Source organism: Opisthocomus hoazin, chromosome 26 (assembly GCF_030867145.1).
Source record: "Opisthocomus hoazin isolate bOpiHoa1 chromosome 26, bOpiHoa1.hap1, whole genome shotgun sequence".
In the NCBI taxonomy this organism is placed as follows: domain Eukaryota; kingdom Metazoa; phylum Chordata; class Aves; order Opisthocomiformes; family Opisthocomidae; genus Opisthocomus; species Opisthocomus hoazin.
The window spans coordinates 4,372,631-4,392,905 of record NC_134439.1 but is presented as its reverse complement, the minus strand read 5'-3'; the positions used below and the strand labels follow the sequence as shown (position 1 = coordinate 4,392,905).

Below are 20,275 nucleotides of genomic sequence, written 5' to 3'. Positions count from 1 at the left end.
GAGCTGCCTGCGAATTACCGGCCCATCCCCGGCTGCCTGCGCGCTGCCGGCCGCCTCCCCGGTACCGGCCACCCCGGGCCGCCTCCCCGGTACCGGCTGCCCGGGGCTGGCTGCGCGCTGCGGCCGCCCGTCATGGCTGCTGCAGGCCGCCGGCCCGTTCCCGGCTGCCCGTGCGCTGCCGCCGAGCTCCGGCCATCTGCACGCTACCGGGAGCTCCGGTTGTCTGCACGCTACCGGCTGCCCGCACGCTACCGGGGAGCTCCAGCCTTCTGCACGCTGCCGGGAGCTCCGGTTGTCTGCACGCTACCGGCAACCTCCGATCACCCGCACGTTACCGGCTGCCTGCACGCTACCGGGGAGCTCCAGCCCTCTGCACGCTACCGGGAAGCTCCGGTCGTCTGCACGGTACTGGCTGCCTGCACGCTACCGGCGAGCTCCGGCCAAGCCGGCGCAGGCAGCTCCGACAGGCACCTGCCATAGGCAGCGGGGAGCGGGAGATTTGGGGACCCCCCCTTTGGGGATGCAGGATGAGGCCTGGGAGCGCGGGGTCTGGCTCTGGGGCTGGCCGGCAGCATGGGAACGGCTGAAATCTGGGGGATTTTTCACCGCTGTTTATATGGGGGACAAAAAAAAAAAACAGTCCCGAATCTGGGTGCAGTTGGCCCCCCCTGGGTGATTTGGGGGCGCAGGGGTGGCGATGGGGGAAAGCCCGGGCGAGCGAGTCGCTTGTTGGGGCGTTCTTCCCAAGGGAAGGCTCGGCCGGACAGACAGACGGCCGGCCCCGCTGCCACGTCCCGCAGCCCTGCCTCCAGCCGGCGCGGCCGCCGAGGGGTGCCAAGCTGCGCCAGCCGGCCGCGGCGCCGGGAGGCTCAACCCTCCAGCAAAAGCTTCAAAAAATTCTATATCTATTTATTCTGCGTGGAAAGGGCCCTCCGCTGAGCTGTTTTTCCTGGCCTGATTTGGGTGAAATGTCACGGTTTTGCAAGAGGGAAAACTGCAGGAGAAAAAGGAAAAAAAAAAAAAACCAACACACAACAAAATATTTGGAGACAATCGGGCCAAACACGTGAAAACTGACATTTTTAAATTTTTATTTATTTATTTTTTTAAACCCAAAAGGCCATTTTGGACGGCGCTGCGGCCCCAGTGGCAGCACAGATCCCCCCCCTGCAACACGGTTCGGTGGCTTTTGTCACCGAGAAGGGACCCTGGAGCCCTGGAAATTGGCCATGAGCCCCTCAAAGCAGGTGGGCCGGAAACAGGGACTCCTCAAATACCCCCCCCCAAACGCTCCCCCCCTTGCTCCGTGCCCTCCCCAGGACTTGCTTCTTACCAAAGGAATTTTTTATTCGCTGTTATTTGCGTAGATGGGTATTTTTGGCTAATAAAGGCGCTGTAAGGTGGCACAATGGCAGCCTTTGGGGGGGGTTTATTTGCCTTTTCGCTTGGTCAGAGCACAAACACCAACAGAAAGCTCCGAGGAGATCCAGGCTGTCGCAGGCAGCACCCGGGGATGCTGCGGGCACCCTGCACCCCGCCGGCACCCCGCACCCCACCAGCACCGGGGCTCTCCCCTCCCAGGGATGCAGCCACGGAGTGACCCAGCTCTCCAGCTCTGTGCTCCCCCCTCCTCAATAGCAAACCTATTAACTAATATTTTATTTTTCTCCCCGTGCAACTCCCGCTCTGCTACGAGCTGCTGCTGCGGGTCCCCACCACAAATCACCCCCCCACCACATTTTGCCAGGCCAAGTCCAGCTCAGCTGAGCGCTTGACCTAAATCCCCCCCCTCCCCAACCCAGGTTGGATCCCGCGGCAGCGACCTCGCCGACATCTCCCGGAGGATAAAAAGCCCTTCCCGGGGTGGAGAGGGAGAAGGACGGGGTGCAGGCAGGTGCTTCCTCCATCACTGGCATGGCAGTGCCAGGTTTCGGAGGCAGGGACCGCAGCAGCGGGGTGCTGAGCCCCCCCGATGGCACCCGGTGTGGCTTTGCCCACGTGAGGCCGGCGGAAGGACGGGCAGCTGCCAGGCTTGGGCTGAAAAACGCCGGCCACGTACCTCCATCTCCAGAAAACAAGGGCGAGCAGCTACGCCAGGCTCAGGAAAAGCTGGAGACCCCGATGGGATTTATCCCGGCCCCACGGAGAGCCTTTGGGGTGGGGGCCAGGAGCAGTGACAGATGCTGACCCCAGTGCCTGCCCCACGGAAAGGCTCGGGGCGAACGGGTGCATCCCTTCCCACGGCGCTCTTGACAGAGCGGGGCCGCGGGCGGGTGTCTGCCAGGGGGGGCTGATCGCTCTCCTTAATGAGATTATGGGTAATCGGGGTCAAATTAATGCCAGCGTGGTCTGGAGGGAGGGGCTGGGGTCTGCTCTGCGCCCTGTTACAGCAGCGTCCCTGGGCTGGAGGCTCAGCGCGTCCCCCCGGTGCGGGGACAGCCGTGGGCGTGCGGCCGGCAGCGATCGGGCAGCACCCTGGGGTGCAGGGGGGGTGCAGGGGGAGGGGGCTGAGCATCCCGGGATGACCATGGGGAGCATCCCGGGATGGCTGCGGGGAGGGTCGCGGGGGGCTGGGACGCAGCGAGCATCCCGGGAGGCCGTGGCGAGCGTCTCGGTACGGCTGGGCTGAGCGCCCGAAGGATGCTGCTGCGTTTTGGGGGGGGAGGAAATTAAATAAGGTGACCCCCCCCCCTCCAGCAAATACACAACCAGAAAGAAAAACCCTGTTTCCTTTCCGGTTTTCTTCATTTCTTTATTAAAGCCTGATACAGAGGTGGGTGGGGAAGGGAAGGAATAAAAACCCCAAAGCTCGCGATGTTGTTTAATTCATTAATTCATTTAATTCATTAATTAAACTAAACCAACTCAAACAGGAGGCAGCGCAGCCCTGGGCATGGCTGCCCCCCCCCCCGCCATCCCCCACGCTGATTTTGGGGTCCGTCTGTCCCCCCCCCCCACTCCAATTTATGCAAAAAGGAGCAAATTCACAGCCCGATGGGGTGCGCTGAGCCCTGGCCGGATCCGGCCCTCGGCTCTGGGCAGGGTCGGCCCCGGCGGGAGCGGGGGGATGCTCGGCTGGTTTGGGAGCAATCCCGGCGGAAACGGGGCAAGACGTGGTCAGCAAGCGAGGGAAAAATGAAGGAAAAACTACACAGGTTTAACTGAAACGCTAAAAAAATAGAGAGGAATGGTACCAACACTAAATCATCGGTTACGCGACGCTGCCGGACTGGTCCATAGAGTTTAGGCCCTGACCAGGATCCTTTAAAAATAAGCCTTTCTGTCTAGAAAATTGTAAATTTTTTCTATAGTTTCTCTCTAGTATATACACACACACACACACGGCCCCCGCCGCGGGCGGGAGCGCCATCGGCCTTTAGAAATAAATTACAAACTCCCCTCATCGCTAGCATCAAATATACAGATCACTCCTTGCGCCTGCTTTTTTTCTTTGCTTTTCCTCATTTTTTTTCTTTGCTTTTCCTCATTTTTTTTCTTTTTTAAGGTGCTTTTTGAGTCTTTTTTGGGGGGGGGGTTTTGTTCGGTTCTGAGCGAATCCCACCCGTGGAAGCATTGGCGTAATTATTTTTTTTTGGTCTTTTTAGCACAGTTCCCGCATCGCAAACCCATCGCCCTCCTCACTGGACTATTTACACCCCAACCCTGGGAGATGCGGCGAGCGCGGTGGCACTGGGAGCTCGTCTGGGGAAGGGGGACCGGGGATGGAGGGCTCCCCAGGGGGGCAGTGGGGGGGACCCTGTCCCGCCGTGTCCTCGTCCCAGCCTTCCTCCTTGCTCCGGGCTCGGGCGTCTTCCTCCGGCTCCTTCCCGCGCTCGGTGCCCGGTCGCAGCCCCGGCTTGGCCCCGGGGATGGGATGGTGACATGGGGGACGGTGACATGGGGGATGGTGACACAGGGGAGGGTGACATGGCGCACAGGCCATCCCGTCTTGCCACGGGGTGGGGGACGGCCCGTGGGACCCCACCAAGCCCAGGCAGCCTCTTCCCCAGTGGGCAGCAAAGCGTGGGTGAGATCACATCATCCAAAATGTGTTTAAAAAAGGGGAAAAAAGGGGGGAAATAAAAAAGGCTCCATTCACAGGGTGCACAGGTGGGGACCAGGGCTCTGGGGCCGTGTCCCCAAGTCCCCCTCCGATGCCCAGCGCCCCGGGACGGCAGCAGTGGAGCGCCAAGCAGGGGGTGTGGGGGGCCGGGGGGGCACGGGGCCGTCCCGGGGGGGCGGGCGGCAGCGAGCCCTTAGCTGGGCATCTGCACCTCGTCGTACACGTCCGTGCCCTCCGCCTCTTCGAAGGTCACCATCGCGTCGTCTGCGTCCAGCTGGAGGGATGGGAGAGGGCGTTAGGTGGGACAGGGACCGGGACAGGACAGGGACAGGGACAGGGACCGGGATGGAGATGAGGATGGGGATGGGAACAAGGATGGGGACAGAGATGGGGATGGGAAGAGGGATCGGGATGGGAAAAAGGATGGGACAGAGATGGGGATGGGGGAAGGGACAGAGATGGGAACGGGGACAGGGGTGGGGATGGGGATAGGGATGGGGACAGGGATGGAGATGAGGATGGGGATGGGAACAAGGATGGGAACAGGGATGGGGATGGGAACAAGGATGGGACAGAGATGGGGATGGGGATGGGGACAGAGATGGGAATGGGGACAGGGATGGGACTGTGATGCGGATGGGGATGGGGACAGGGACAGAGATGTGGATGGGAGCAAGGATAGGGACAGGGATGGGGACAAGAATGGGGATGGGGACACAGCTGGGAATGGGGAAGAGGATGAGGATGGGGACAGGGATGGGGATGGACATGGGGTGTGCCCTGCAGGGACAGGGACAGCACCGCAGTGGCTCCCAGCCCATGCCAGGGCTACGTACACATTTGAGCTCGATGTCCCGGAAGATCTTGGGCAGCAGGAAGCGCCGCAGGGGCACGGTGAGGATGAGGACGAAGGGCAGCGCCAGCGAGGCCTGGGTGGACTTCACCGCCCACAGCAGCCCGAGGGCGATGATCTGGGTGAAGGTGAAGAGGTGCATCCGCCAAGTCTTCACCTGCGGGATGAAGAGCGCAGCGGGGTGAGGGTGGTGGGTCCAGCACCCCACACCCTTCCCGGGGTGCTGGGGCTGTGGCCCAAAGAGCCCAGCGAAGGTTCAGCTCCAAAGGAGGAGGCTCTCTGGTGAGCCACAAGCAATTGCAGGCAGCACCATGGGGTGCCGCAGCCCAGGAGAACCCCAAGCCCATGGCCACCCAGCCAGGTGACACAGGGCTCACTCACCCGGGTGACGTAGGGCTCCTTGGGGTGGTACTTGGGTGGCATCAGCAAGAGCAGGACGCGGTCAAAGAGCTGGATGCCAAAGAGGGAGGTGACGCCCATGTAGAGGAAGATGCCGAAGAGCACGGCCAGCGGGATGTGCTTCAGGATGGGCTCCATGAGGATGGAGACGCCTGCGGTGGAGAAGGAGAGGCCAGGGAGAGCTGTTGGGGGCACCCAACCCTCCCTGCCTGGGGTAGGGGGGCATGTCCCCAGCTCACCGATGAGCACGGCCACCAACAAGCCACTGATGCGCTGTTCCTTGACCTCCAAGATCTGGGACTTCTCGCCGGGAGCACTGGTCTTGCTCATGACGGTGAGGGCGTTGGCGTGGGTGATGGTGCGGACGGTGGTGGCAGTGAGCCAGGGCATGCCGAAGAGGGCGGCCACCCCCCCCATGGCCACGATCAGCAGCAGGTCCAGGTGGAAGCCGGAGCCCTTCAGCAGCTTCCTCTCGGGCTTGCTGACGATGAGGCTGCCGGGGACAGCAGGGGAAGAGTCACCGGTGGGAGGTCCCCTTCCACCCTCGCCATGCCAGGCACCACCATACCCCATCCCCAGTCCTCACGTGGTGATCTGCGTCTCGAGGAAGATGAGGATGAAGACCAGGAGGGCGGGCACTGCAGAGGCGAACATCATCCAGATGGGGAAGCTGTTGTCCTTCCCCATGGGGCTGATAAACCAGCCCCGGGCGGACGAGTTGGTGACCTCCAGCCCTCTGGGGACATTCAGTTTCTGGATGGGAGCGGAGATGGAGGAGTGAGGGGACGGGGCACAGGGACGAGCACCCCGATCCACGTCCCCTTGTTGGCGACACCCCCTTCCCCCCAGCCCTGCCTGCCCGCTGCTCCCGGACCTGCGTGTACGTGTCCTTGATGAAGAAGTCGACCAGTGCCATGATGAAGATGGAAATGGGCACCCCGAAGTCCCCGATCAAGCGCCGGGCCTGTGGGGACGCCATGCCCCGTGTTAAAACCCTCTGTGTCCCCACCCAGCCGAGGGGTCCCCCCCCACCATGTCCGTGCTGGCAGCGAGCTCCAGCAAAGACCTCCACGGGAGAATGCGATGAGTTCGCACGGTCTCAGCCAGCCCCTTCTGGGAAACCGAGCCCCTGGTTCACCCCTCGCACTGCCCTCCCCGAGGGTCCGGTGGGGTGGGGGGGGACGTCACCGCGGCCCCTCCGTCCTCACCTTGCCGGGCAGGAACACGCTGTTCTTGAACTTGCGGAGGAAGAAGGCCATGAAGAAGGTGCCGGCCATGAGGACGAGGGACAGCAGCGCCGTGTTGGGCTCCGGCACCTTGGGCTCGGCCACCGCCTTCACGCTGTATTGCCGCTTTAGCGGGTGATCCTTGAAGATCTGGGGAGGGAAGGGGGAGGGCGTCAGGGGGGATGGGACCCCCGCTAGCGGGTGGGGATGGGGGATCCCCCCGCACCCCTCCCGCCGCGCTGGGAGCGGGTGCGTGGGTGCGGGGTGCGTGCCAGGGTGACCGACGAGGCTGGGAGCTTGGCACGCGGTGAGCGGGGGGGGTTATTTTTAGGCTCGGTTTTCTCCACGCTCGTTCGGAAACGGGGCCGGAGCAGGGGCTGGGTGGCACGGTGGGGACGGACGAGCGCGGCTCCGCCGCTGGCCGTGTGTCACCCCAGTTTGGGGCAGAGGGGTGCACAGCGGCACCTCGGTGTGACGGGGCAATGTGTCCTGCCTGTCACCTCTCCAGCACCAGAGATGTCCCTGCGGGCACCCGGTGCGCAGGGTGACACCGTCCCCTTGCTGCCGGCCAGGCGGGAAGGGTCTGAGCCAGGGGATGGGTGAAGAAATCGGGGCTCTCCAGGCAGTTCCTGGGCAAGGACCATGCTTGCTGCAGCCCAGGTGGGACATCTGCCTGGGGTTCACCTCCCTGCCCCAACCCCCTCCCCACGGAGAGAAGCACGAACTGGGAAACACCTGGGAAGGAGGAGAAAACACTGGGAGCCGGGCTCCGTCCCTCACCTGCATCCCTGGCCCAGGTCCCACCGTTTCTATGGAAACCCGGGCGATGACCACAACCTGCAGCACCCCCCCCCCGCCCTTCCCCGCCACGGGACCCCCGTGCCCCTCACCGTGATGAGCTTGGAGAAGGTCTCGTAGATGAAGATGAGGGAGATGAGGAAGGAGAAGATCTCCTGGGTGTAGCGGGACAGGTAGCGCACCAGGAAGCTGCCCTCGAAGGCCACCACCACCAGCACCAGCAAGATCAGCCAGAAGCCGATCCAGACGCGGCCCACGATGTACTCCATGCCATTGTCGTTGCAGAACTGGGGAGCCAGAGGGCAAAGCCCCATCAGCCCCCCTGGAGCCCTCAGCATGGGCACCCAGGTGGGCTGGACCCCGGGGTCCCACAGTGGCTGTGTGACATGCGGGCTGGGGGTGCTGGGATGGGGATAGTGGTGCCCCGCTGTGGTGGGACCTCTGTGGGATCACCCACCAGGCATTGCCCTTGTGGTGTCGCCCACGTGGTGTCACCCATGTGGTGTCAGCTGTCTGGCACGACCCACATGGCGTCATGCACCTCACATCACCCCTGTGCCATCACCCAGGTAGCTCTACCTGCATGGTATCGCCCACGTGCCATCACCCACACGGCATCACCCACATGGCATCTCCCATGCAGCGTCACCCATGTGCCACCCCACCAGTGCCATCCTGCATGAGGGACCACCCCTGTGCCATCCCCCATGTGCCATCACCCACACGGCATCACCCATGTGCCATCCCACCAGTGCCACCCCTCATGTGGCATCACCGCTGTGCCATCACTCAGATGGCTCCACCTGCATGGTATCACCCATGCAGCATCACCCACATGGCATCACCCATGTGCCATCCTGCATGCGGGACCACCCCTGTGCCATCACCCACATGGCATCACCCACATGACATCCCACCAGTGCCACCCCTCATGTGGCACCACCACTGTGCCATCACTCAGATAGCTCCACCTGCATGGTATCACCCATGCAGCATCACCCACATAGCATCACCCACGTGCCATCCTGCATGCGGGACCACCCCTGTGCCACCCGCCACTTGCCATCACCCACTTGTCATCTCCTCAGAGAATCACGAAAGTTGGAAAAGACCTCTAAGATCATCAAGTCCAACCGTCAACCCATCATCACCCTGTGCCGTCACCCACGTGGCAGCACCCCGTGCCTCTGCCAGCGCTGGTGGGGACACCACAAGCCCCCTGCGGGGACCACCAACGGTGGGCGGGGGGCACCCAGGGGTGCAGGGTGGCACCCACCGAGAAGAAGGCTTCCTCGAAGACGAGGAGGGGCCCCGAGAAGCCGACGACGAGCAGGGGCTGGGCGCTGAAGATGCTGAAGAGGACGCACTGCACGCAGGTGGAGACCAGCAGCTCCGACACCCCCATCATGCCCTTGGTCTTCTCACCTGGGGGGGGAGCAGAGCCGGTGGGTGCTGGGGGGGCACAGCGCTGTGTCCCCCCACCCCAAGCTCCTCGGCACCAGGGTTAGGGGCTGCAATAACCCCCCCAGGAGCATCCCCAGTGGCACCCAGCTCCCCCAGCCCTGTGCCCAGCTGGGGGACTTCCCCGTCCCCCGGCGTGTCCCCAGCCTGTCCCCCCCATTACTCAGCAAGCCTCCGAAGGTGACAGCAGGTGACAGCGCCGCGAAGTAGATGAAGATGACGGCGGCCAGGCACTGGGGGCTGAGGGCGTCCTTGATGTCGCTCAGATATTTGGGGGTACCGCCGGCGGATGTCCCTCACCAGCCCCCCGAAAGGTCGCCCCGTCCTCCGCAGGGGGTCGTCATCCTCCGGCACCGGCACCTCCAGCCCTGGGGACGCAAGAAGGTGTCCATTGGGTCCCACCAGCCACGGGGCTGGGGGATCCCGGGGGATCCCGGGGTGGTCCCCACCGTACCCGGGACTTTCAGGAAGGGCTCGGTGGGCGCCTTCTCGGGGGGCTGGTAGCGGCGGCGGAGCAGCTCGTGCTGCAGCGGCACCAGGCTGCGGAGGAGCTGCTCGCTGGGGGTCTCGGTGGGCGGCAGGACGATGCTGGCCTCCAGGAAGTCCTCCACCCCCCGCAGCAGGTCCTGGCGACCCTCGGCCAGGTAGGCGTCTCGGCGAAAGACCTGCCGGGTGGCCCGGGGACAGGAGCTCAGCCGTCTCCGGCACCCTTGGGTGCTGCTGGGCGCCCGCCCGACCCCTGAGCATCCCCCACAGGGATGGGGCATGGTGGGGATGTGGGGGCTTGAGGATGAGGGGGGGCATGTGGACACAGGGGTATGGGGCCACAGGGGCATGGGGACATGGGAATAAAGAGGGACATGGTGACATGGGGGACATAGGACCACAGGAGCAAGGGGACATGGTTGCATGGACACATGGGGACAAAGGGACATTTGACCTCAGGGGCATGGGGATACGGGAGCATGGGGCCACAGGGACATGGAAGTGTGGGGACGGGGATGAATATGGACACGGGGACAGGGGTGCGTGGGAACACAGAGCCCCAGAGGGATGGGGACACTGGTGCATAGAGACAAGGGGACACAGTGGCATGGGGTCACAGGGACACAAGGACGGGGAGGGATGTGGCACAGGCGGACGAGCCCTGCTGGAGGGTGCGGCCCCAGGGCTGGGGACTTCGGGGTGCTCAGGGGGGGCTGGCATCCTGGACGACAGTGCCGGTGACAGCGCTGGTGGCAACGGCGGGCGAGCCGTACCCTCTCGGACATCATGGTGGCAACCGCGCGGCCGATCTCGTGGTAGCTGATGTGGGGGGTGTCGGGGCCCAGGACCACCAAGAGGAAGCGGACGGGCAGAGGCACCTCGAGGACGGCGTCCAGTGTCACCGCGGCCTTGAGACGCACGAAGGCCAGCGTCGGCTGCTCCAGGAAGGCTGCGCAGCCTGGGGGGAGGACGGGATGGGACGGGGGTCAGGGGTGGGCTGGGCACAGGGACACAGGGCACAGGGATGTAGGGACACGAGAGCACAGGGACACGGCGATATGGAGACGTGGAGACACAGGAGCATGGGGACATGGGGACATTGGGATATGGAGAAGATATGGGGACACAGGAGTGTGGGGACAGGGAAACTTGGGGACACGGGGATATGGAGACGTGGCGACACAGGAGCGTGGGGACATGGGGACATTGGGATATGGAGAAGATATGGGGACACAGGAGCCTGGGGACATTGGGATATGGAGAAGACATGAGGACACAGGCGCATGGGGACATGGAAACTTGGGGACATGGGGATATGGAGACGTGGGGACACAGGAGTGTGGGGACATGGGGACACTGGGATATGGAGAAGACCTGGGGACACAGGAGCCTGGGGACATTGGGATATGGAGAAGACATGGGGACACAGGAGCCTGGGGACATTGGGATATGGAGAAGACATGGGGACACAGGCGCATGGGGACATGGAAACTTGGGGACACAGGGATACGGCGATAAGGGGGCGTGGGTACAGCGATGGAGTTATTTGGAGACCAGATGACACAGAGGCACGGGGATGTGGGAGGACAAAGGGAATGGGACAGGGGCACACAGAGACACGAGGGACCCACGGACATGGGGGCAGAGGGGGGCAGAGAGACGCGAGGACACAGGGACAGAGGGGAGTGGAGCAATGGGACATGAGGACAAGGGACGTGGGGACTCGGGGCCCAGAGAGCAGCGCTGAGCAGCAGCCGGCGGCGGCGAGAGCTGAGGATGGGGGAAAGTCAAAAAAGGCGCAAGAAAAGCAGCGAGTGAGCGAGCAGGCAGCGACCGGAGCTCCCGCTGTGCACCCTGGCCCCGCACCCACCGCCCCGGCCCCGCACCCGCAGCCCTGACCCCGCACCCACCGCCCTGACACCGCAGCCCGGACCCCGCACCCGCAGCCCCGCTGCCCGCTCACCCACGAGGACCAGCGTGGCCTCGGCGTCCTCGGGGATGTTCTGGGGGAGCTGGGGTCTAGTGGCTCCGCTTGGGCTCTGTGGTGGGCAGACGGATGGCAGAGGGGTCAGCTGGCTGTCCTCGGTCCCCCTGCATGTCCCCCTCCATCCCCTGCATGTCCCCTCCATCCCCAGTGTGCCCCCCTGCATCCCCTGCATGTCCCCCTCCATCCCCTGCATGTCCCCTCCATCCCCTGTGTGCCCCCCTCCATCCCCTGTGTGCCCCCCTCCATCCCCAGCGTGTCCCCTCTATCCCCAGTGTGCCCCCCTGCATCCCCTACATGTCCCCTCCATCCCCAGCATGCCCCCCTCCATCCCCAGCGTGTCCCCCTCCATCCCCTGTGTGCCCCCCTCCATCCCCAGTGTGTCCCCCTCCATCCCCAGCATGTCCCCTCCATCCCTTGCGTGCCCCCCTCCATCCCCAGCGTGTCCCCTCCGTCCCCTGTGTGCCCCCACCATCCCCAGCGTGTCCCCTCCGTCCCCTGTGTGCCCCCCTCCATCCCCTGCAAGCCCAGCTCCCTTGCTGCCACCTCCGCGCCATCCCCCTGCATGCATGCGTGCACATGTATGTGCATGCGTGTGCACCCACATGCGTGCATGCGTGTGTGTGTGCAAGTGCAGGCATGCACACTTGTGGGGGGAGGAGGGAAAGTGGGGTTCGTGGGAGTTTGGGGGGTTGTTTGTGTGTGCAGGAGTGTGTGTCAGCGGGTGCGTGCCCCCCCCCCGGGGATGCGCAGTGTGGGGGTCCCTGCGAAAGCCTGCACCCCTGCTGGTGTGCACCGGCGCGTGCCAAGGGGGGGTGGGTGTGTGTGCATGCGTCGGGGTGCATGTATCTGTGTGCGTGCACACCCTGGGGCGCGTGTGCAAGGCTCCCAGCAGCCCTCCCCGCACCCCTGACTCCTGCACCCCAATGCCTCCCTGCACCCCATTGCCCCCCCTGCACCCCAATGCCTCCCTGCACCCCAATGCCCCCCTGCACCCCATTGCCCCCCCGCACCCCATTGCCCCCCCGCACCCCAATGCCTCCCTGCACCCCAATGCCCCCCTGCACTCCAATGCCTCCCTGCACCCCAATGCCACCCCGCACCCCATTGCCCCCCCGCACCCCAACGCCCCCCCGCACCCCATTGCCCCCCCGCACCCCAACGCCCCCCTCGCCCCCCGCTCGCCTGCTCGGCCCCGGCCAGCCTGCGCATCTCCAGCGCCTGCTGCGCCCGCAGCAGCGGCTGCTCCGTCTCTCCCCGGCCCGTGCCCGCGCGCTGCAGCTGCGCTGGCCGCAGGGTCCCCACCGGTTCGGCCTCGCTGGGGTGTCTGGAGCAGCCGGGGGGACAGCGTCAGATGGGCCAGCGCCACTGACACCCCCCCCACCTCCAAAAAACCCCATCTCACAGCCCCAGCCCTGGGGGTGTGCAGGGACCCCTGAACCGGGCTGGGGGGCAAACCCGAAGCACCGAGGGGGTCTTCCACCCCGTGCCAGGCTCCAGCGGGACTCGCTGGGGCCAGATCCAGCCCAGGTACTGGGGTGTCCCCCCACCATGGGACCACCAGCCCCGGCCGTACTTGTGCTGCAGCAGCAGGGTCCTCAGGATGTCCTCCTGGTCCTGCGGCTTGATCTGCCCCTCGTAGACCATCTGGTCGATGACGACGTGGGCGATGGCCGGCAGCGAGGTGGCCGCCACGTCGAGGAGCACGGCGCCTGCGGGGACAGCACCGTCACCGGCCGCCCAGCGCGGGGTCCCCGCCACCGTCCCGCAGCTGACCGGTGTCCCCACCTTTGGCCAAAGCCCGGTGGATCTCCAGGAGGCTGCGGTAGGTCAGGAAGGAGAGATGGGGCTGGCCCCAGTGCCCGGCTTCCTTGAAGTCCTCCTCCAGCTTGAGCCAGTGGCTGGCCTCCATCCAGCACAGCTCCTGCTTGCTGTCCATGACCAGCTCGTGCAGCTCCACGTAGCCCTGCGGCCAGAGCCGGGGGGACGTCAGGGTCCCCCCCCCGGCTGCACCGGGGACCCCCAGCAGCCCCAGAGCTGCGGCTGCCCGTGCCAGCATCCCCCCATGCCCCCGAGGGCTGGGGTGGGTCTCTGGGTGGCCATGGTCCGCCGGTCCCCGGGAATGGGGGTCCCCAGGGCAGCACCCACCTCATGGGTCTCCCGCCGGGACACGGGCCTCCTGCTCCCTGCCGCCTCCAGGTCCACATCGGTCACCGACGAAGCTGCGAGTGGAGCCACTGCCATGTTAGCTGGTCCCTGTCCCTGCCTGGACCCCCGTGGGCTCTGACGAAGGCGTCTCCCCCCATCACCCCCACCCCAGACCCAGCTGGGGTTGCCTGGATGTGTCCCCTGCTCCACCATCGCCACCCCAGACCTGGCTGTGATTCTATGGATGCGTTCCCTGCTCCATCACCTCCACCCCAGACCCAGTTGGGACTCTCTGGATGTGTCCCCTGCTCCACCAACCCCACCCCAGACCCCTGCTCCATCACCTCCACCCCAGACCTGGTTGAGACTCTCTGGATGTGTCCCCTGCTCCATCATCCTCACCCCAGACCCAGTTGGGACTCTGGATGTGTCCCCTGCTCCATCATCCCCACCCCAGACCCAGCTGGGACTCTCTGGATGAGCCCCCTGCTCCATCACTCCCACCCCAGACCTGGTTGTGACTCTATGGATGTGTCCTCTGCTCCACCACCTCCACCCCAGACCCGGTTGGGACTCTCTGGATGTGTCCCCCACCCATTGTCCCATCCTAGGGCCAGCTGGGGATTGCTGGATGTGTCTCCACCTGTACATCCCCCATCCTTAAACCCCGTTGGGGTTTGCTGGACGTGTCCCTCCGTCGCCCCCCACCCTGCCGGTGCCCAGCTCCAGCCCCTCGCACCCCTGCAGCCTGGCTCCCGCGGCAGGGTGACAGTCTGGGGACATCACCGGGGCCACGCTCTGCCCCACCACCCTGCCACTGGCACAACCCCGACCCCAGCACCGAGCGCTGCCCCTTGGACAGGGACAGCACTCCTCCATCCAGCCGGACCCCAGGAGCTCGAGGTGTCCCCGTCCCTGTCCCCCTGCCTACCTGCGGCACCCCCCTGCGCTCCCCACGGCCCCCCCCTGCGCTCCCCACGGCCCCGCAGCCTCCGGCCCTATAAAGCGGGGGCCGAGCCCCACGCCCCGCGGCCGCCCTGTGTGCACCGTAAATCCCGGAGCACTTCGCCTTTGCTGACAGTAAACACCAGCGCGGCTCCCGCCCGCGGCCACCCCGGTGCCGGGGACAGGCTCACCCCGTCCCCTTCCACCGGCCGGGGACCACCGCGGTCCCCCCGCCGCCCCCCGGCCAGGTCACCCGGCGCGGCGATGCCGCCAGAGCCGCGTCCCGCTCGGCGCGGTGAGGGATGCTGCGCCCACGCGAGCGGCGTTGGGGCGCGTCCCTCGCGCCGGTGTCCCCGACGGCGTTGGCCGCGGCGTGTGGGCACGAGCCTGTCCTCGTCCCGGCCCGCTGCCACCGCTGCCGAGCCGCCCGGCGCCGGCCAGCGCTCAGCCCCGAGTGGTTCTTGTCCTCATCCCAAACAAAGACTTTATTTATCCTCAATCAGCGGGCGATTACGGACAAGCGGCAGCGGTCACCCCCGCCGCGTGCCCTGACGCCCGGGTGATGGTCACCCCGCGGAGTGCAGGGCTGGGGGGTGGCAAAGCCTGGGCTTCGTCCCCCGGTGCCCCCGCGGTCACTCACGCTGCCCTCCGCCGCGGTAGCTCGCCTGTCCCGGGGGGGCCCCAGCCACGCGCCTCCTCCCGTCCAGGTCATAGCATCCCCGGCGGCTGGGCAAATACCGGCTGCAAGACACACACCGCCGGGACGGGGGTCAGCGCCGGGCACCCCTGGGTGCTGGCAGCGTCCCCTTGCCGATGGCCGGCGGGGTGGCAGCCGGCCCCCTCCCCGATTTGGGGGACTCACCGCAGGGGCGACAGCTCCTCGGCTCTGGCCCTCCACGCGTGCAAGGGGGACCCGGTGCCAGCGCCAGCCCCTGCGCAGAACAGGCGGCAGCGTCACCACCCCGCCGGCGTCACCCCGAGCGGGGACCCAAGGGTCTGGGTGCTGGGAGCTGGCACGGCCCAAGCACCCCGTCAGGGTGGCAGCTCCGAATGAACCGAGCTTTGGGCGAGGGGATGCTCCCGGGCACACAGACTCCCCCCAAACTCCCCTCGTCCTCCCCCCCTGGGGTGCTCAGCCGTGGCCTCAAGGACCCCCGGTGTCCCCAAGCTCAGGCACCCGCAGCCCTCGCATGGGAGGTGGCACCTCACCAGCTCCGGGGATTCGGCAAAGCGCGTCGCTGCCGTCGGGCGACGCGACCCCGAGGGCTGCGCGTCCCTGCCTGACCGCGCCGGGCTCCCAGCGAGCCCCGCTGCACGCGCAACGCTGGCACGGCCGCGCGACGCTGGTGCCCATGCAACGCTGGTGCCCATGCAACACTGGTACCCATGCGACGCTGGCACCCGTGCGACGCTGGTGCCCGTGCGATGCTGGCACCCATGCAACAGGTCTGTGCAACGCTGGCACCCACGTAACACTGGTACCCATGCAACGCTGGTGCCCATGCAACACTTCTGTGCCATGCTGGCATCCACGCAACGCGGTGCTGATGCAACATGGGTGCCCGTGCAACGCTGGCACCCATGCAATGCTGGCTCCTACACAAAGCTGGCACCCATGCAGTGCTGGTGCCCATGCAATGCTGGCACCTGTGCAAAACGTCTGTGCAACGCCAGCACCCACGCAGCGCCGGTGCCCGTGCAACACGCCTGTGCCGTGCTGGTACCGCTGCGTAGCTGGCACCTGCGAAACTCTGTCGCCCATACAACGTGTGCCCTCAAACCGCTGGTGCCCCTGCAATGCCAGCACCCACTCAGGGCTGGTTCCCGTGCAACACTGGTGCCCATGCAACGACGTCACCCACGCGATGCCATCACCTCTGCAATGCCATCACCCATGCAATGCCATCCCCCATGGAAAGCCATCCCCCATGCGATGCTGTCACCCACGCGATGCCATCACCTCTGCAATGCCACCCCCCCATGCAATGCCATCACCTCTGTAATGCTGGTGCCCATGCAATGCCATCCCCCATGGAGAGCCATCCCCCATGCAACGTGGTCACCCACGCGATGCCATCACCTCTGCAATGCCACCCCCCTCCATGCAACGCCGGTGCCCCCCACGTGCCCCCCGGCACCCGAGGGAGCCACTCACTGCTCATCTCCCCCAGCGATATGCGGGAGCTCTTTATGCCAGGGTCCTCGTAGCCTTCAGGGTCCAGGCTCCTCCTCATCCTCTCCTCGTAGGCCTCCTGCGGGACAGAGAGCAGGGGGCTCAGCAGGGTCCGGCACCCCCAGCGCCTCGCCGGGGCTGTGCCGGGGGTGGGAGCCGGCCGGGGCGCAGAGCCAGGGCTCGGGGCCGGGTCTCCCTACCTGGCCGGGCCCCTCCATGGCTCCGGGCTCGGCCCCGCTGCCGCCTCGCTGCGTCCCGGCGCTCAGCCCGGCGGCACCATGCCCCGGCGCGCTGCGGCGTCAAGGCGGGCGCGGGGGGCAAAGGGAGAGAAAATGCGTTAGGCCAGGGCAGGGCAGCGCCGGGTGCCCCCCGGGACGTGGGGTTTGTCCCCTGGGATGGGGCTGGGGCCAGACCCCGAGGCTGTTCCCGCAGACCCCATCCGTGGAACCGGGTCCCCATGGGCATGGAGGTCCCGGGGCCAGGGGTCCCTGGGGAAGCGGTGCCCTGCCCTCCCGCCATCCCGCGTGGGAACCGACGTCAAGCGATGGCAGAGCCACGGCGGCTTCCCACCAGGGACGCGGCATCCTGCCCCGGCCCACCCGTGCCCACGCATGCCAGCGGGTCCTGCGCCCGGGGGTCAGGTCCCCTACAGACCCATACGTGCGGGCTGGGTCCCATGGGACCCCTCGCGCGTGGGTGAGGTCCCATATAAACCCACGCATGTAGGTGGGGGTCCCATATAGACCCACTCAAGGGGGCTGGGGTCCCACACTGCAGTGTCTGGGGCCCCCAGCCAGCCCCTGCAGCTGCAATGGCAGAGCGATGGCGTGAGACAGGGGAAACTGAGGCACCGCTGGTCTCACAGGGATGTCCCAAAGCGGAAGGGCACCCCAGGGTGCGCAGGTGGGGAGGGGAGGCACCTGCTTTCCCCCCCAGCACCCAAAGCCTCTGCAGCCCCTGGGGCGCTGGGTGGGTGCCTGGAGGGGGGGGAAGCTGCAGCCTGTGCCTGCACCCCTCCCCCGTGCCCTCCCTCTCTGGCTGATTCCCCAGCCCGCACCCCCCCGCCCGCAACTGCCCCGGGGCCGTGCCGGGGGACAACCGCCAGGGGGCGCCCTGCCGCCCCGCCCCGCCCCCGCCCCTGGGGGGGACCCAGGCGTCCGGGACACCCCCCCCCCTCCCCGTGACCCCCCGTCTGCCCCCCAGCCCAGAGCCTCCGGGGGGGGGGGGTGTCCTGCCTCGGGACCCTCCGTCCCCCCTGCCCCAGCCCCCTGCGGGGCCCCCCGAGGCTGGGGGACGGGGACCCCGGCTGCCCCCCGCCGTCTCGTCCCAGGGACCCCACGCGAGGGGGGTTCATGGGGAGGGTGGGTGTGCAAGGTCGGGGAGTAGGTGGCTTTGGGGGGGACTGAGCCCCCCCCCCCCCCCGCCCCCCTCGATCTCACCAGGGCGGTGCAGGAGCCGGCTCCCGGCCGGGGCTGGGCTGGGGTCCCGGAGACCCCGGGGGGGGCCGCGGGACCCCCGGCGGGGCGCGGGAGGCTCGGCGGGGCACGGGAGCCACGGCCGGCTCCGGACCCGGCCTCCTCCTTCCTGCCCCGCCTGGCCCCGCACCGCCAGCGGCCCCCGGACCCCCCCGGGGCCCCCCCGGCCCCCCCTGGCTCTTGCATCAGCCCGGTGCGCCGGGCTGCGCCCCGCTGATAACGCCCGGCCCCCGCCCCGCTCCCCCCGGTGCCCCCCGCGCTGCCCCGGGGCCCCGAGGCCAGGGTGAGGGGCTGGGGGACCTGCGGGGCACGGGGACACCCGGACCCACCGAGCCCACCCCGGTGCCACCCGTGCCGGACAGAGCCCGTGCGTCCGGCTCGGTGTGTGCGGTACGGAGCCCGCGCCTCCAGCCAGACACCCTGCGCGCGACGTCCAGCGCGTCCTGCACCACGCGCCCCACGGGCACAGCATGGAGCCGGTATCTCCAGCAGCTTGTGGGTGGTGTGGAGCCCATAGCTCCTGCGCCATAGACCCAACGGGCACAGCACGGAGCGGGTATCTCCAACAGCTTGTGGGTGGTGTGGAGTCCATAGCTCCTATGCCATAGACCCAATGGGCACAGCACGGAGCCCGTATCTCCAACAGTTTGTGGGTGGTGTGGAGCCCATAGCTCCTATGCCATAGACCCAATGGGCACAGCACGGAGCCCGCATCTCCAACAGCTTGTGGGTGGTGTGGAGCCCATAGCTCCTGCACCATAGACCCAACGGACACAGCACGGAGCCCGTATCTCTAAACAGCTTGTGGGTGGTGTGGACCCCATAGCTCCTGTGCCATAGACCCAACGGGCACAGCATGGAGCCGGTATCTCCAACAGCTTGTGGGTGGTGTGGAGCCCATAGCTCCTGCACCATAGACCCAACAGACACAGCATGGAGCCCGCATCTCCAACAGCTTGTGGGTGGTGTGGAGTCCATACATCCCACACCATGCACCCAACGGACACAGCATAGAGCCTGCAGCTCCAACATCTCCTACGTGGTGTGGAGTCCATATGTCCCACACCATGCACCCCATGGGCACAGCACAGAGGCTGTAGCTCCAACATCTTGTGCGTGGTGTGGAGTCCGTACCTCCCACACCATGCACCCAACAGGTACAGCATAGAGCCCATACCTCCCTCATGTTGTGCATGGTATGGAGTCCATACATCCCACACCATACACCCCACGGGCACAGTACGGAGCCCTTACCTCCCTCATGCTGTGTGTGGTGTGGAGTCCATATGTCCCACACCATACACCCTGTGGGCACAGCACAGAGCCCGTAGCTCCTACACCACACAGCCAACGTGCTCAGGTACAGAGCCCATACGTCCCACGCCACGCGGCTAGCACGACTCAGGGCTGGACTCGTGCCTCCCACACCGTATATCCAGCCCGGCTCAGTATAGAGCCCACACCTCCCCAAGCACAGCTTGCACGCACGCAGCGTGGAGCCCATACCTCCCACGCCATCCACACAGCGTGGCTGGGATCCCTCACGCCATGGGTACCCACCATGGCTCAGTATGGATCCCATACATCCCACACCGTCCTCGCAGCGTGGCTTGGTGCAGGACCTCCCTCCCACCGCAGGTGCTCAGTATGGATCCCATACATCCCACGCCACCCCCGCAGCGTGGCTGGGATCCCTCAGCCATGGGTACCCATCGTGGCTCAGTATGGATCCCATACATCCCACATCATCCATGCAGCGTGGCTCAGCTCCCCCCCAGAGCGGGTGCCACCGTGGCTCAGCACGCAGCCCGTACCCCCCCGCTCCCACAGCATCTCCCACAGACCCCACCCCACGCCGGGGGCACCCCGGGGTGCTCCCCCACCCACCTGCCCCCCCCGTCCCCCTGCTCCCAGCACCCAGGGACACCCCGAGGTGCCACCGCCTCCCGTGACCCCGCACCTACCCTTGGGGTGCCTCCGCGACGCCCCTGCCCTCGCCGCCAGCCCCTGCCCGCCGCTGCCCGCGGGGAAAGAGCCGAGCGGCGCAGGGGAGCGCGCCCAAATGCCCTGAGTCACGCTCACCTCCCTAATCTCCCCCCCACCCCGGGCTCACCCGGCCCCCCCCCCACCCCCCGGGCCCCCCGTAAACAAGGTTATCGGGGCGCAACATCTTGCGGCGTCGAGGCTGCGCCCTGCGCGCTGCCCGCCCGCGCCCCATGGCCCTCCCCAGCCGCTCGCCCTGCGCCGGCTCGGCCGCCCCAGGC

At 66.5% G+C, this 20,275-nt stretch overlaps 1 protein-coding gene across 1 annotated transcript; it reads right to left on the bottom strand.

Annotated features, from left to right (window-relative positions):
• Nucleotides 1-2,817: 2,817 nt before the first annotated feature.
• SLC4A1 (solute carrier family 4 member 1 (Diego blood group)) lies at nt 2,818-20,046 on the bottom strand. The gene is given in 23 exon segments (XM_075443785.1): nt 2,818-4,337; nt 4,900-5,073; nt 5,298-5,467; nt 5,555-5,808; nt 5,902-6,068; nt 6,190-6,279; nt 6,524-6,691; nt 7,432-7,626; nt 8,616-8,764; nt 8,964-9,075; nt 9,077-9,168; nt 9,255-9,465; nt 10,060-10,244; nt 11,250-11,325; nt 12,456-12,597; nt 12,847-12,982; nt 13,059-13,236; nt 13,419-13,492; nt 15,004-15,104; nt 15,226-15,295; nt 16,519-16,615; nt 16,737-16,827; nt 19,976-20,046. Coding segments are annotated over 22 exon segments (2,940 nt in total). The 5' UTR covers nt 16,755-16,827; nt 19,976-20,046; the 3' UTR covers nt 2,818-4,256.
• Nucleotides 20,047-20,275: the final 229 nt, after the last annotated feature.